General features: G+C 39.4%; 1 protein-coding gene across 1 annotated transcript in view; it reads right to left on the minus strand.

Moving 5' to 3' along the window:
* The window catches only part of NOTCH2 (notch receptor 2), a 172214-nt gene that overhangs the window by 125739 nt on the left and 29499 nt on the right, over nucleotides 1–16976 (minus strand). Inside the window, exon 2 of the mRNA XM_039255666.1 lies at nucleotides 3617–3698. Coding sequence (XP_039111597.1) covers nucleotides 3617–3698 — 82 coding nt within the window. The remainder of the gene's footprint in view (nucleotides 1–3616; nucleotides 3699–16976) is intronic.

The following is a 16976-nucleotide window of genomic DNA, read 5'->3' on the forward strand; positions in this document are numbered from 1 at the left end:
GGATGTGTCAAGTAAGAAGTTGCTGCGGTGGAGGTCAAGGAGGTTGTTTCCTGCTTTCTCCTCTAGGGTGTTGATAGTTTCCTGTCTCACGTTCAGGTCCTTTATCCATTTTGAGTTGATTTTTGTGCATGGTGTGAGAAAATGATCTAGTTTCATTTTTCTGCATGTTGCTGGGAAGACAAACTTTTAAATGCATCACTGACAAAGTCTAGTAAACAACAAATACTACTGTAAATGAGAAGTAAAGTGAAATGGTATCCGAAGTCAAGAGAAAGAGCTGTTGATACAAACACACCCAAAGACAATCCAGATGTTAAGAATTGACAGACAAGGACTGCAAATAACTATGATGAATATGCTTTTAAAAGTGCACATTTTGTAAACTTTACAAATCACACCCTTACCCTCCCCCAACATCCTAGTGAACTTGAGTTACCCATGATTTTCAATCAAATGGGGATTTGGAATGATTTATATTTGAAAGCCTGAGACAAACAACCTGAAAGTGATTAATGACAGCCAAACTTAATTATATATTTATACCTCCCAGTAGGACAAGGGAGAGAATAAAATTACTTATTTCTCTGTAGTGAGAGGGCTTTATTAAGATCTGACAATGACTACTTAAGAGCAATAATTGAGTTTTATGCCGGATTACACAGCTTCTCCTTGTTTGGCACCCCAGCGGAATCACAGACTGATAGAGTGCCTAGGCTCCTAACAGTGAGAAAAAAACAGTTGAGCTGTGTACAAAACTAACCTTTAAAAGTACTTATCCTCATCCGTCAATGTGATATTATCAAGGATTTCTATAATTTCTATAAACAACCATTATATTTTAGCTGAATCAGTAGCATTATGCTCTTTAAACAGATGGTCAGATACCTTCTACTTTAAAACATTTTCATTAATTCCCGTCCCCCACCCTCTTGTAAAAAGCATTTGGCTTCAACTTTCTTTTCCTAATCCACTAAGCAATCTCATGAATAAAAAGATAATCATATGCCTTGCATGTCTGATGTAATTTTTATAGAACTTCTAAGTGTTCTAACATCCATTTACCATTTTGGGAAAATAATATTTACTGAACAAGCTAGATTACCTTCCTTCCCCAAGGAAAAAAGCAAAGTTGGTAAAGATACAATGAAAAGTCTGCTAAGTAGTGTTATTTTTTTTAACTTTATTTATTTTGAGACACAGAGAGAGAGAATGCACGAACTGGGGAGGGGCACAGGGAGAGACAGACAGAGACAGAGAGAGAGAATCCCAAACAGGCTCTGCACTGTCAGCGTGGAGCCCAATGCGGGGCTTGAACTCACGAACCATAAGATTATGACCTAAGCTAAAATCAAGAGTCAGTTGACTTAACCAACTGAGATACCCAGGCGTCCCAAATGTTACTTTTGCTTAAAATGCTGCTTAACATTCTGTGGGACTTGCAGAGACGACTGACTTGGCCTCCCTGATACCATTCTTGCTTTTCTTCTGTCCACTTAGGTTGACACGGTCAGTCCTGACGATGCTAGTATGTAGAGAAATACTATCTATCTCCATCTATAATATCTACCAATGTAGAGAAGTACTCTCTTCTTACAAGTTTTCTTGTTCATACTGGTCTCCCAAAAGAACAGCTTCAACCATTTTCTCCCTTACTCTCCCTTCTCAGGGGGCTGGTTTCCCTTACACAGGTTTGGAGGACATCTGAGAGACCTTCCTAGAACTATAACCATAAGCAGCCTAGCCCATCAGCAAATACCAAGCATCCAGGGACAGAACACATGCAGCTCCATTTTTGTCAACCACAAAGTAAGTTCCCTCTTCCCTAGCAGTGCTTCTTCTAGAAACCGGGGGCAACTATGTCATCCCACAAATCTCTTGTCTCCCAAAAGTGACTCTTAGTGTCCTCTCCTGGTAAGTGCTGAGGGACTAGTCTCTCTCCCCCATGTCAGACCACCAATACATAGGCCAACACTTAGAGCCTATTTGAAATTCCCCCTAAGTCGCCAACTTGAATTTCTCCAAATAGAACTAAAGTGCCTCCCAATACCAGTACTACCATCCTGGTGCTGTGTGAAGCAAATAAAATTCTCAGAGGAGAGGACCAGTGCCTTCTTAAATTTAAGACATGGATTTTAAAAATATGTGAATGATGATATCTATTGAGCACCTTTTAGTTCATGAAATACATTGTTAAGCTCTAGCTGCATACCAGGCACTCTATCAGGCAGTAACTATACAAAAATGCATAAGACAGGGACGTTGCAATCTAGTAGGAGAAACGAACACATCCACAAATGATCATAATGTAGCGGGTTAACTGCCACAAGAAAGGTGAATAATAGAACAGAGCAAGTAACTAAGACACCATGTGCCAAAAAGGGGCTGAAGACTTTGGTGACCAGTTCTAAGGTATTAAGTTCCTCCCCTTCATTATCTCTAGTTGTGACACCATTCTGAGAGGAGACTACATCACATTTCTGTTTCTGTTTTTTGTTTTCCACCTAGAAAAACTAGGTGAGTAGCTCATTATCAGTTACATAAAAAATTTCACTTCCAGTATTGTCTTTATTCCAATCCAACCAACCTATGGTTAAACTTTACTGTCATCACGGCTTAAAATATTGTCACTCTGGTGAAGAGCATCTTTCCTGACCTGCAAAAATTCTCTTCTATAACACTGAAGAACTTAGATCATACTGTCAGAATGGACTTGATTCGAACAAATGCCATTATTATATTTGTGGCATTCAATTAAATATCCAGAGAAGAAATAAAAACATGTTGGATAAACTCATTTAAAATGCTTATCAAGCAAGTACTGCTATCAAAGCACAGAACAAAAATACACCCCATAAAAGTGTTAAAGAAAAGTCCTATTATCAAATCTTATTTCCCATTATATAAATAGAAAGAATACATGCTCCTGTCAAAAATTTTCAAATGAGCTAGAAGGAAAAATAGGGTCCATAGGAAACCAAGAGGAGCTATTTACGAGATAATCCCAAAGGCCTCCTCAAATCAACAAAAAGCATAAACTAGGTGAATGAAGAAAAAAGAAAAACTGCTCCTGAGAAAGTAGCCCATACTCCCTAGTCCAATCCTGACTCTCACTCTTTTAAATCCCTGCAGTGGCAGTGTCCACGGTGCCTGCTTCCCGTTCTATCCCTACAGGTGTGGATGCATCTTTCCCACAGCCTCTCTTTCTGAACTGGACTTTTTTACACCAGAAAAAAAAAAGTCTTGCATGGCTGTAATATTCACTTACACTAGCAGAATTAAAGCTAGTGTCTATTGTGGTTTGACTTAAAAACAAGATCATAACTAACTGAGGAGCGATTCTAGGAATGTACCCAATATATATTAACTAGCCACTCACTGAAAAGTCTTTTTCATAATGAAGAAGATAACGATGAGATAATAAGTTCTTGTTAACCATTTATCTGACATCCACATCCTTCCATCCTCACTGCCCACAAAAGTTACATCAGAAAAGTCAGAGAACCAGTAACATTTCACAGAAGTATTAAAAATAGAATTGGTAGGACCAAATCTTATCCAGTGTTCTATTGAGGAAAAATAAAATATATAAAAAGAAAAACAACAGAGAAAAACTTACTTGCAGTACCCTGTACCATTGTGGTAGGTGACACATATTCCTTTATTTACACAGGGCTCATAGCTGTCCCGACACTGCAATGCTAAAAATAAAAACAAATGCACATTAGAAATTAGTCACTAATCATAACCCTCAGACAGCAAAGAAATGTTACCCAATCTAGGTCAACATCCATTCCTATATCCAACCCGATCTGGATTTCCCTTTACAGGTTTTATTTTTTGCTTGCTGTGTTTTGTGTTGTCCTTTGGCTTCTGGAGTCAGAGAAGCATGGAAGCTCATCCTAGGAGTCTCTTCCTATAATAACTGTTTTGTAGTCTTGGGGCGCCTGGGTGGCTTAGTCGGTTAAGCGGCCGACTTTCGCTTAGGTCATGATCTCGCGGTTCGTGGGTTCGAGCCCCGCGTTGGGCTCTGTGCTGACTGCCAGCTCAGAGCCTGGAGCCTGTTTCAGAGTCTGTGACTCCCTCTCTCTCTGACCCTCCCCTGCTCACGCTGTCTCTCTCTCTCCTAGAAATAAATAAAACATTAAAAAAAATTTTTTTTTAAATAACTGTTTTGTAGTCTTGAATGATGCTCTTAATTAATCTGTGCCTCTATCCTCTAAAGATACTAAGAAAATTAAGGCTCTAACACCCATGACATGCCATGAGCACCTTGAAATTTGGATACATAAGGATTCATCAATGAATAGTTAGAAAGATCTGGGTAGATACCAGGTCACCATTATATTAATGAATTACTTAAGACTTCGAGTGAAGTTTTAAAAGAGTAAAACTTTTAATACGTAACAGAAATATCAACAACACTCATTGAACAAACTGTAATCAAGAGCCTAGCATATACAAGACACAATATTAGGATCCAGAGAAAAGGGGGAAATGGAATACATAAAAAATGAATAAAACGTAATCTCTAGCCTTAACGGGCTCACACAAAGATGGGGAATAGGCCACGAATACAGATTATAGAGGAGGCGAGGGGGGGGGTCAAAGTAAGGAAAATGAAAAGTTGATTTTGTACATCCAGATAAAACAATAATTCTCAAATTCATAAATTCCAGTTCTTTTATAAGGCAATGAAAAGGCGCTTCACGACCGCAATCCTTCCCCAAAACAGACTATCAGAAATAAACAGTAATATGGGGTGCCTTGGTGGCTCAGTCAGTTAAGCCTCCGACTTTGGCTCAGGTCATGATCTCACGGTTCATGGGTTCGAGCCCCGTATCGGGCTCTGCTGACTGCCAGCTCAGAGCCTGGAGCCTGTTTCAGATTCTGTGTCTCCCTCTCTCTCTGACCCTCCCCTGCTCACACTGTCACTTTCTCTCTCTCTCTCTCAGAAATAAATAAAACATTAAAAAAAAAAAAAAAGAAACAGTAACAGTAGAAACTTTCACTGATTTCAGCCAGAAGAGAAGGGAGGCTACCAAAGTCTACTACTCACTTGCTGGTTAACTAAATACCTTGATTGTTTAGCTTATAGAGTTGGAATTTTGATCCCCCAAAACCCTTATCAAGAATCCTAATAACAATTGAAAAGGCAAGACAGAAAGCAATCCAGCTAAACAAAAAACAAAACTGAAGTTAGTGAACTTTTCCTGGAAAATTATTAAGATGTCCATTTCCTAGGATGGTTATAAACACTGAAAGCAAACCTGAGAAGTTTCCACCTCTGAGTTCCCTCCAGCCATACCACTCTATGGATAAACTGCTCAGTATCAGAGGCTGTAGGCCTGCCCTGCTTGGGCATCAGAATCAGCCTCTTTTTCGTGGTGAGAACAGGCACAAGCTGCATGGTACAACATCTCCTCCATGAACAATGACTGAGCAAGAGCCCTCGATTTTTCCCAGTACCGTTACCAAGTGATGGAACCATTTGAGGACATGTTTATAGAAATCTCATCCCTTAAAATACGAATACTTCAAAAATAGTTAATAAGCATAGCAGCTAACATACTGCACTTACTAAATATCAGATACTATTTTCAGCATTTACACAGACTAATACAATGTTCCCTACAATCCTATGAAGCAGTTAGTCTCATTATAACAGTTCCACACAAGGGTAAGTCACCTGCCTACCGCCACACCAGTGAGTTAAAGAGACAGAATTTGAACCTAGGGAGTCTAGATCCTACAAGAGAGTTTGTGCTCTTAACTACAGTGATACACTGCTTCCCACTCTGACATTTTTCTTCTCCGGATAGGCAGGATAGGTATTATTACACCCATTTACTAGAAAGTGAAGGCCAAGGAGGTTAGGTGACCTCCACGTGGAGCATCACACCACTAGCCTGTGGCAGTGATGGGCCTGGGACTCAGGTCTCTTAGTGAGTCCAGCCCCATTTCTGTGACAGCTGCTGGAATCATACAGTCTCTAAGCTGCAGCCTGAACAGGCAGATTCAGGAAGAGGCTCATCTTGTCCATATCCCACTTCCCTGTAGGGCTCAAATGCTCCCTCTTCCCACACTGATAAGGCCGATGCTACAACTATAATTAAAACAGTTAATGTCAGGTTATTTCCTCCATACCAAAGTTCTCAAACTGCTTTTTTCATTCTCTTTAGACACTTTTATTAGTTTCAGTGAGAACTTCCTGACTTTTTTCTATTTGCTTTTTTTCTTTAAATAAAAAAGAAACCTGTCAGTAGGAAAGGAATGTCCTGGAGGCGGAGAACGGGCTTAGCTGCAGGCCTGCCTTCCCCCTGCAAGGAGTCCTGGCGCAGGGGAGACCAGAGCAGGGGAGACTGGAGATGTGAAACCCTGCCTCCAGCACTAGCCCGCTGTACGACTGTGAGCACAGCGCAACCTCACGGGGGCTCAATTTCCCTACCTGTAAACTACACTGGCATGGACTAAATGCTTCTGAAGGTCTCCTGCAATCCAACAGTGACACCTCCCTCATTAAAAAAGTATGTGAATGGCATGCCTGGTACCTGCAGAAATCGATGCAGAAGGACATTAAGGACCTAGCCACCCATGACTCAGAAAGCCATGGGTGCAAAAAAATTACAGTCTGTTCCTATTAAGTGTCCTGGCAAATCATTAGTGACAGGTTCGGAGAAATACAAACAACCCAAAGTCAATATGTGGCAATCCATCTAGCAAATAACTTTACAGCCTAGCCTTAGCGAACCAATCAAATCCAATGACCAAAAAGGAGGTGGGCTCACAGGGCTAATAATTAATGCCATTTGGCTAATCTTTAGGATCACACTACCTTGACCCTTTAACATGTACTAAGCCACAGTGCTCAAAGTGTGCATCAGAGTCAACTGGAGGGCCTGCTGGACCCCACCCCCACAGTTTCAGATTGGGGAGATCTAGAGGGGGCCTGGGCATTTGCATTCCTAACAATTCCCCAGTGATGTTGACGTTACAAGTCTGAGGAATCATACTCTGAGAACAAGTAAGGCCACTTTAAGGAATCCTCTAAGACTATATATATAATTAACTGGAAGTCTTAGATAATCTAGACAGTAATATAGTGCCTGAATTGACAAAAGAAAAATAAATTAAAATTTGAGATTCATTACTTTGCTCAGGAGTAGTTTGTAAATGATTAGTGTAATCATGAGCCATTCAAAGAGAGGTTAAAACTTTTATAACTTGAAAAAGTTTCAGTGTGACCAGGAAAGATCTCATTTCAAAATTCAATTTGCTCTTCTTCCAGTGTAAAATATTTAAATTTAACAGTGAAACTGAAAGCACCTTTGTGGGGCACCTGGGTGGCTCAGTTGGTTAAGCCTCCGACTTCAGCTCAGGTAATGATCTCACGGATCGTGGGTTCAAGCCCCGCATCAGGCTCTATGCTGACTGCCAGCTCAGAGCCTGGAGCCTGTTTCAGATTCTGTATCTCCCTCTCTCTCTGACCATCCCCTGCTCACGCTGTCTATCTCTCTCTCTCTCTCAGAAATAAATAAAACATTTTAAAAAATTGAAAAGAAAAAAGAAAGAAAGCACCTTTGTATTTGTAGAGTAAAAAACAAAATGCTCAATCATACCCCATTTACAGCACAGATGCTTAAATGGATGTTTTAGTAGACTCAGAGAAATGAGTCACTCACAAAAAGGGTAACTTTTCCCCAAATTTTCATCTTAAGCCCTGGTGATCATACTGCTGACTGAAATCCATCTCATACACTGCATGTGTGTGTGTATGTGTGTGTGTGTGTGTGTGCGCGCGCGCACGCGCGCGTGCACATTCCTTCCTCCCCCCCAAAAGGGGTAAAAACAAAGAAAAGCAGTAGATTTCAATTTTATCATTCCATCACTTGGCAATGTGACACAAAATCTAGAAATCAATTTCTAATTTCCACACATTTTCTGGGCAATGTATTTGGAGACTAGGCTTCTAATACTGAAAACATACTTACAAAGCATCTACTCTATGAGATGCTGGCCCTAATGTCAGGGATTCCACGGTTAACAGAATAAAGCCCTGTCCCCATGAAAAGAGAAAGATAGATAATAAGTGAATAAATAAATAATGTCATTTCAGACATTGGTAAGTGATAGATTCTGTTGGAAACAGAACCCAGATTTGGGAGACAGAATAACCACAAAGGCTGGATAGGGTGACTAGGAAAGAAAGGCCTTTTTCAGAAGGTATCTTTGAGCCAAGATTTAAATGAACAAGAACCACGAAGTTGTGGGAAAGAATAAGCCCAAACAGAGAAAGGCCGTGAGATGGGCATGAGACAGATATTCCAGGTGCAGGCGGCTAGCAGCTATTCAGCAAGGCAGGGAGGGATAGGAGGCAGGCAGGGGTTAGACTCCAGTTTCCAGTCTAAGTGTGAAGGTAAGTACTGCTTGACTTTAAGCAAGGAAAATGACACCATCAGATTTGTGTTTGAAAACAGTCTTGATTGTAAAATATTCCAGTGAGTGAAGGGTTTTCTTTTTCTTTATTTATATAAACATATTCAAGCCATCCCTTTTTAGAATAGGTTGAAGACATCCATTTTCTTAGCTCCCCAAAAGTGGTAAGAATTTTATTCTAACCTCATCCAATCTCCCAGAAGCCCCACTTGGGTTGGTCCAACACTCTAATCTACATTGGCTTTCAGTTCTACTCAATTCTCAGAACTTACTCTCTGGCTTCAGAAGAACCCGCGGAGGTCTATGCAGTACCTTCACACAATGCCATGGTTCATACTTCTTCCAGGGACTGGCCATTTCTTACTTCTTCCAGTCTAAACCCTCAGGCTCGCTTTCAAGACTGCAGCCCACCTTACCTGCCCAGCACCCTCCCCCACCACAATAAACGCAGTCCCTCCCTGGAGCAGATCACCACTGCCTCAGTTCCAGGCCTCCACCTGCTTCTCAGATTCCTCTGCTGCCACTTCCCTCCACCATCTACATTCTACTCATTCCTCCGAGGCCTAGCCCACCTTCTCTCTCCCTCATAGCTTCTGACTCTTAAGACACTCATAACTCACTCACAGTTTACCCTTAATTCCAGGCTGTCTTCTCTCTCTGCTTTTCCATGTTTAAGTTCCTAGATGATAGAATACATTTCTTCTTCTCTGTTTGAGGCAATAGAGTTAAATGCACCAGCAACTGGTTTGGCTCCTGGCTCCACCATCTACTACCCATCTCTGTATCCTCTTTGTGCTTCAGTTTCTTCACTATAAAATCATCTCTCAGAGCCCTGGTAAGAGTTAACTGAATTAATCATTTAAACAACCTCAAACAGGGGTGTCTGGGTGGCTCAGTCAGTTGAGCAACCGACTTCAGCTCTGGTCATGATCTCACGGTTTGTGGGTTCAAGCCCCGCGTCGGGCTCTGTGCTGACAGCTAGCTCAGAGCCTGGAGCCTGCTTCGGATTCTGTCTCCCTCTCTCTCTGACCCTCCCCTGTTCACATTGCCTCTCTCTCTCTCTCTCTCTCTCTCTCTCTCTCTTCCTCCCTCCCTCCTTCTCTCTCTCTCAAAAATAAATAAAAACATTAAAAAAATTAAACAACCTCATACAATGCCTGATACATAGTAAGAGCTCAAAAAAAACCTAGCTCACATAGTAGGTACTTAAATTCCTGGTAACTAAATGCATGATAAATGGTGCCTTTAGGGAAATGTTATATCAATCAAACCCCAGTTTAAACATATTGGGAAATCTAGAAGAATATAAGAGCCCTAGGCAATTTAGGATGTAATATCATTAGGTGGAATAAATTCTTCCCAGTTGTCATCAATAACAGTCTAGTAAAAGACATACTGAACTACTATAAACAACAACAACAGAGGTCACTGCTTTAAAAGAAGGGAGGGGGTAGCACTCTAGGAATAAGAAGCCACTTGCTAAAGGTACACATTATATATGAGCAAAAAAGTCTTCCAATTTTAATACATTTCTATTAACATTTGTTGAAGAACTCACTATGAGCATGGCCTTTCACTAGGCATTGCATGGAAATCAAACAAAAATTAAACAATTCCTGTCCTCACAGTCCACACAACCTAATGAAGGGAAGTTAGGGGTAGGCGCAAAGAGAATGTGATCTACCCAAATGACTCTAAGATAAATATAAACAAAAGAGAAACTGTTTTGACTATATATCTTTAGCAGACCCTCTTCATATCAATCGCAAGGCCACTCCAAAAAGAGCTGCTAAGAAATACAACCCAAACCCTTGTTGTTTAGCACTGTGTAACTCGGTCCAGATAAGGTTCCAGTATCTACTGAAGTTTATTGGCCCTATTTGTCTATAAATATTGCAAAAAACAGGATAAGCTGTCATCGATTTTAACCAGTTCCAGGGCTTCAGGAATTTGCCCATTTAGGGACTAGCCCAAGGTATCCTGACTTGATGAAATCTTCCTTAAAATTTCGTCCAGGTGTCTGCCTAGGTTTTCCAGGGCTTTTCAGTATCATGCCAGCTACGTATCATTGGGTTAAAAGCCTCCCTTTGTTTTATGGATCTCTAACATGAGTAATTGGGTCTGCACCCCAGCCAGCTGTAATCCGAGCAGCCTTCAATGTGTTTCACTGGTTGCATTAACATGTAATCGCTGTGAACTGGCATTACTTGTTGCTTTGCAGCCTCTTCAAATAAGCCTCTGTTGTCTATCTCACATGGTTTCCTCCATATTCTGCTCCGTTGGTCTGCAGTGTGGTATCTGTTTGTGTTTATATCCAATGCTCAAAAGCCATTTTAATATCTTCAGTGGGTGGGGTTCCTCCAATATGTGAATAGAAGGTAGACAGGGACTTTTTAATTTTCTCTTCAACGTTTATGCAAATTTCGAGCACCAGCATTTGAGAGAGAAGTCCTCTGTGTTTATGCCCTAAGACCTTGGCTACAGCTCACTGCTGCTTCTTCAGACACATGGTGTCTGGAAGAGACTCGGTAAAATGAACAAAGCAAAGTTTTCTAAAATGCCTCCTTGCATTATTACCAAAAGTAGGAGAATTGAGGGCAGACAAAGAGACATCAGGGATTTGCAAAAATTCTCATAGCACCCTGTGATTTCAAACAACAAACTTCCACTAACTTTTTGTTCCATTTTCTGGGATCAAGCCATGAAAAAAAAAAAATCCAAACAAATAGAAGTGCAGAAGCTTCAAATCCCAAGTGGTGCATTTAAATACAAACAAAGTAGAGAAACATCTGTCTTCCTCCTTGAAATTCATCTTGATTAAAAGGCAAATAAATACAACAAGGAAGATACCAGTTTTTATCTTCCTGATAGTGTTACAAGGATTTCTATGTCCTTTACAGATATAATTTAATAGAAAATGTGTTTCCTATTTAAGAGATGCTGATACCAGACCCATAGAGATTAAGGCTTAGGCTAGAGTTCACAGCAAAATATTACTACTTTTCAAAAACAGGTATATCTTGATTTAAGAAAATATAACCAACAAAAACTGAAGTTATAAATTACATAACTGAGCCTGGGTGGCTCAGTCAGTTAATCATCCAATTTCAGCTCAGGTCATGATCTCACATTGTGGGTCGAGCCCCACGTCAGGCTCTGTGCTGACAGCTCAGAGCCTGGAGCCTGCTTCAGACTCTGAGTCTCCCTCTCTCTCCGTCCCTCCCCAACTCATGCTCTGTCTCTGTCTCTCAAAAATGAATATACGTTAAAAAATTTTAATAAATAAATTACATAAGGGTGTTTTTGACATTAGTAATTAGTAATGTAATTTTCATTTTATAAAGATAACCACCCTAATGAATTGATGAATCTAGGATAATCTTTGATTTTAAAAATCCCTATTTTATCTATTTTATACTATTGGATTTACTGCAAAAACCAAAATCCATCAATATTTGCTGTGTTATATTGACATATACTATGCATTGCGTTATTTCCTTTTTTATTTTTGTCTTCTCAAAGACTGCAGAAAAATTTTAATTTATGATTTAAATAAAATGAATAATCATAAAAATATATTTATAAATCAGATGTGGCCAATTTGTTAATAATCACCTGTGCATTCTTTCACTTGGAAAATACTTCACCTCCTTTTCTTCCTTATCCATTTAGCTTACTCCTACCTATATTTCAAATCACAGATAAAAGAATACCTTCCTTAAGCCCTCAGAGACCCTCCAGTCTGATTCAGATGTCCCTCCTCTGTGCTCCCACTACATCCTAGGCCAAGTTTTTTAAAAGTGCTGGCTCACCTGTCTCTCTCCCTCATCTCTCTGCAAATTCCCTAAGACGGTGACCATGACTAGCTCATCCTTGCATGCCCGGGACCTAGCCCAGTGCCAGAACCATAAGCAGGTATGGTTAATACTCATAAGATACTCAATGAACTATCTTTCGCACAAAACCTAGTTACAAAGTCAACAACCAATTTGTGTTTAAAATGTTCTAAGGCTTCAATTTTAATAAGTATAGTGATCCCAAATGTGACTGTGCCTAATAATTCTGATTTCATTTTGTATAAGCAGTAGAAAAGTAAAATGAGAAGGAAATAATGGTTCAAATTTCCTGGCCTTTAACAGGGATGAGAAGTTGAGAAAGTGAAACTACACTTTTATAATCTTCACAAAACTAAAATATATTTGGAAGTTCCTGCCTTAAAATTTACATGAATTAAAGATACATCCTCCCCCACTCTTCCCCATGAATCTATGTGTATTATGGTTAAGAATTGATTTAAGGGGCACCTAGGTGGCTCAGTCAGTTGAGCATCTGACTCTTGGTGTCAGCTCTGGTCATGACCTCACAGGTTCTTGAGTTTGAACCGAGCCCCCAAGTCAGGCTCTGTGCTGACAGTGCAAAGCCTGCTTGGGATTCTATCTTTCTCCCTCTCTGTCCATCTCCCTCCCTCCCAAAATAAATAAACAAAGTTAAAAAAATGAATTAATTTAAATGGGTTGAACAGCAGCCAAAGTAATTTACATTTAAACAGCAAGTGCAGAAAACAGTAATAAATATTTCCAAGTGAATGGCAAGCTAAGATCATATGTTTTCATTACATGGTACCATTTTCCCCAAGAGTAGATTCACTAGTACACATCCACAGAGAAATAAGCACCAATCTGATCCAAAGTAGCCCGGGTGCATTTCTTCAATATGAGCATCTAACCCTTTGGAAAATGACACTGATCAAAATAATTACAGGATTTATATAGCCAAAAGGTTCAGGTTCTCAGTATAATAAAACCCAATGGGGGAAAAGAAGCTCTATCAAATCTAGAAGTTAAATTATTCTATACTATTGACCACTCTATATTTATATATAGTGATATATAGTGGTCAAAAAAGGCCAATCTGAGGTATTATTCCATCATCTTATATCTTCTATTACCTCCTCTATTCTATGATCTATATCTGTTCTGCTATCAGAAACAAATTCAGCCTGTCACCAATTTCCTGTGCTTTTAGTAAATGCTCCCTTTTTAAAGACTTTAAAAGACTATTTTGTTAAGTAAAGCTTCATTTTTTTAAAAGCTATTAATTTTACATAACTGGGTGTTATGTGGAAACCAATTTGACAATAGACTATTTGCTAAAAAATAAATAAATAAATAAAAATTAAAAAAAAAAGTTCTTTAAACTCTTAAAAAAAAAAGCTCTTAATTTTAAATACATGCTTTTAAGTACCCTGGAAAAGAATTTTATAAATATATATAATCTTCTTGCTACCCACCCAAGAGAAACAAAGTGCTCTTTTAGCTTAAATTGTTCACAAAGCTTTTTAAAAGGAGCAATTTCTATTATTTGTTAATTTAGAGGTAGAGAACAAAATTATGTTAAATATAAAAATGGAAAAACCTGAGATTGTTACATTATATAAAATCATGGAGAATTTCCAAAACCGAATGGGGAAAATCCAGAAACAGCCCCACATTTCTTCATGGGTATCCCTTCCACAGCCTTTTTAAAAAACTTTGGGTGTAGCAGTGAAGGTACTCCCAAGAATCAAGTCACCAGAACACCATAAACCATCACCGTGTGACAAAGTCTGAGTTCAGCATAAAGCACTACGACATGTGAAGCAAACTGTTTTGAAGCCAGGGCCTGCAGATCATGAGAGACTCTTGAATGCTGACAAAAACTGAGGACTGATGGATGTGGGGGGGGGGGAGGGAAGGATGGGCACGGAGAGGGGCACTTGTGGGGATAAGCACTGGGTGTTACATGGAAACCAACTTGACAATAAACTATTTGTGTAAAAAAAAAAAAAAAAAAAAAGCTAAGATCGCACCACTTGGTTATTTCTACGTGATTATCTGGGTGACGGAGGTTCCACATCTTCATCCAAAACCGAACACTACTCACCTGTGGACAATATTCAACTCAAAACTCCTGCACATATCACCAAGAACTCTCTAAACCCAAGAGCTCAAAAGGTCCTACCCAGAATATTCCAGATAAGCACAGAAACCAGCATGGTGAGGAAAATGTCTAAATCTGGAGCTGGTAAATGTATATCGTTCCCATTTCCAGGGAAGATGTCTGGGACAACAACCTTGGAATAGAGGAAGGCAGACACTAGGAAAATATCAAATCTTTGTTGACTACTGAGGGGAAAAAAATGTAATATAGCACCATAGTTTATTTTTTATTTAGTTTTATTTTCAATTGCTCCTTTCTTTTCACTTGTTTCTTCAAACACAGATGAATGTCAACTCACATCAATGTAACTTGGGCCCCAGGTCGACAGAAAAAAAGTAACAATAATGTACACTTAAAGATATCTGAAGAGCTGATAATTTCATTGTTCAATCAAGCCCTCTTTAAATTCCTTCTCTTCCGACACACAACTGCTCATATTCTTTCTTTACTGTGAGTATAAGTAAGAATTTATCTCTAAGACTACTTAGGTATCTATGGAGTTATTGCGGTCATGTTAATAAAAACAGCCCAGCACACGGACAGCCACAATCAGGTGTACAAATGGTCATGGCCATTCTTGTTCATCCAGTTGTCGCTGTGGGTGCCCAAAGAAAGGCAGTAAACACAGAAAATGTTGTCTACATTAAATGATCATATCAGAACTTGAGATTTCCATGTTTGTTTTTAAAAAAGGAAGGAAACCTAGATTTCTCCATTTGCAGCAACACTTGATTTGGCACACCCGAAATTTATGTTGCCTTCATGAAGCTTTTCTTAGTTCTAGAGAGGCAAAGAAACTTCTCTTGTTTTCAGCTTTAGTCAGAGTTCTCAGGAGAGCTACAATATATTACATTAAAATTGGGGGGGGGGGGAAAATTGTACAAGGGGTGTTGGCTTTCTGGAACCCAGTCTTCCTCAACTCTTATAAATGAATCATAAATTCCTAGAGGAATTAAAAAAAAAAAAAAAAGCAGATTCCCTAACCTGCAACCCATTCCATTTACTTTGCTGCCATTCCTCCTGCCAGGCAGCCCAAGGGCGTTCCAGCAAAAGACGGATTTTGGACTGAACAATATCTACACCATGTCTGTTCTACCTAGCTTCAACCCATATATGATGTTAAGCATATGCTGAATGTTTGAAAAATGTTTTCAAAGCCAAAGTGTTGAGGGAATAGGCCAGTTTTCTATCTCCTTCCAAGAGAACATAAACAAGTCCCTAATTTCCCACAAAAGAAGACAAAAATAAAATCTGCAAAATGATAGTTTATTCTAGCTTTCTAAGGTCAGGAAGACCTGGCAGAGAAGATATTTTCATCTCTTTTGTTTATCTCTCTTAAAATAATCTCCTTAGTAAAAATTCATTCCACTTCGGGGACATGGGAGTGATATTCATGTAGAACAAGAGGGATTTAGAAAGGGAGTTTTACCAGTTACACCACTCCAGGCCCAGTGGGAATGTCCTTCCCACCATCACCTCATCACATTAACAGGATTAAGTCCTTTGGAAAACCGGTATTAGAGCAAGTAACCTGTATTAGAGCAAGTAACCCTGAGTTCAAGGAAAAGCACAAAGGATTTAAGCAAATGTGGTTATTAGTGTAGTGTTGGTGATTAAATAACATTTCTCCTCCTCCCTACCAAAGCACACATTACCTCATCGAGAATAGCATTATAATCACTTTGACTATAAGCCTAAATATCAATTACCATAGAGAGTTTCAAATACTTTATATTAAAAATGTCAAGTGAATCAAGTATCCTCCATCTCATGTGATACAGTTTTTTAATTAAGTAGAAAAGTTCATAAATCTGCACAGAAGTAGGCTTCTATATGTGCCCTTCCAACTCCACAGAAAGTAACCTACAATACAATACAATATCTTACCCTCAAGGAGTAACTCTAATGATGTGAATTTCAGAAAAGTAGTCAGTCATAGCCTAAGTTAGTTGGCTGGCCAGTGTCCTTCCAGTTAAATGAGAGTAACGAGCATCTGCTCTCCCTACAGATGGAGTGGTACTGACTTGGCAACATGCATTTAGGATTAATGTCTCAGCGTCTACTGGGCAGGGATTTTTTAGCTGGCTTCCATCTATGTGCCCTCACCCAAACCTACAAGTATTCTAAGACTAATGTGAACACTGGCCAAACAAATCAGACAGTCAGCTCCCAACTCTCAGTCCTGCTAAATAAGACAATGCTACAATAAAAATACCATAGTTTCAAAACATTTTCATACAAATGACCTCATCTGATCCCTACAACAACCCTGTTAAGGCATGCAAATTGGTTATAGCTCCATTTACAGAAGAGGAAACTGCAACTCAAAGAAATAAGGAACTTGCCCAAAGTCATTCAAGTCAAGATGACCAAACCGGCACCAGAACAGTCTTTTATCTACCAGTCCAACGTCCTTCCACTCACTACATCTGTTAAGACGCAGTCAGAAGAACCTATCTACCCAAACCTGCAAACCTCTATAATAGAACATTCGCATGTAGATAAACACCCACATACCAGTTATGTACATAAAAACATTCATGCCAAAGACCGGCTAATGACTA

Source organism: Hyaena hyaena, unplaced genomic scaffold (assembly GCF_003009895.1).
Source record: "Hyaena hyaena isolate Hyena2069 unplaced genomic scaffold, ASM300989v1 scaffold_539, whole genome shotgun sequence".
NCBI classification, from domain to species: domain Eukaryota; kingdom Metazoa; phylum Chordata; class Mammalia; order Carnivora; family Hyaenidae; genus Hyaena; species Hyaena hyaena.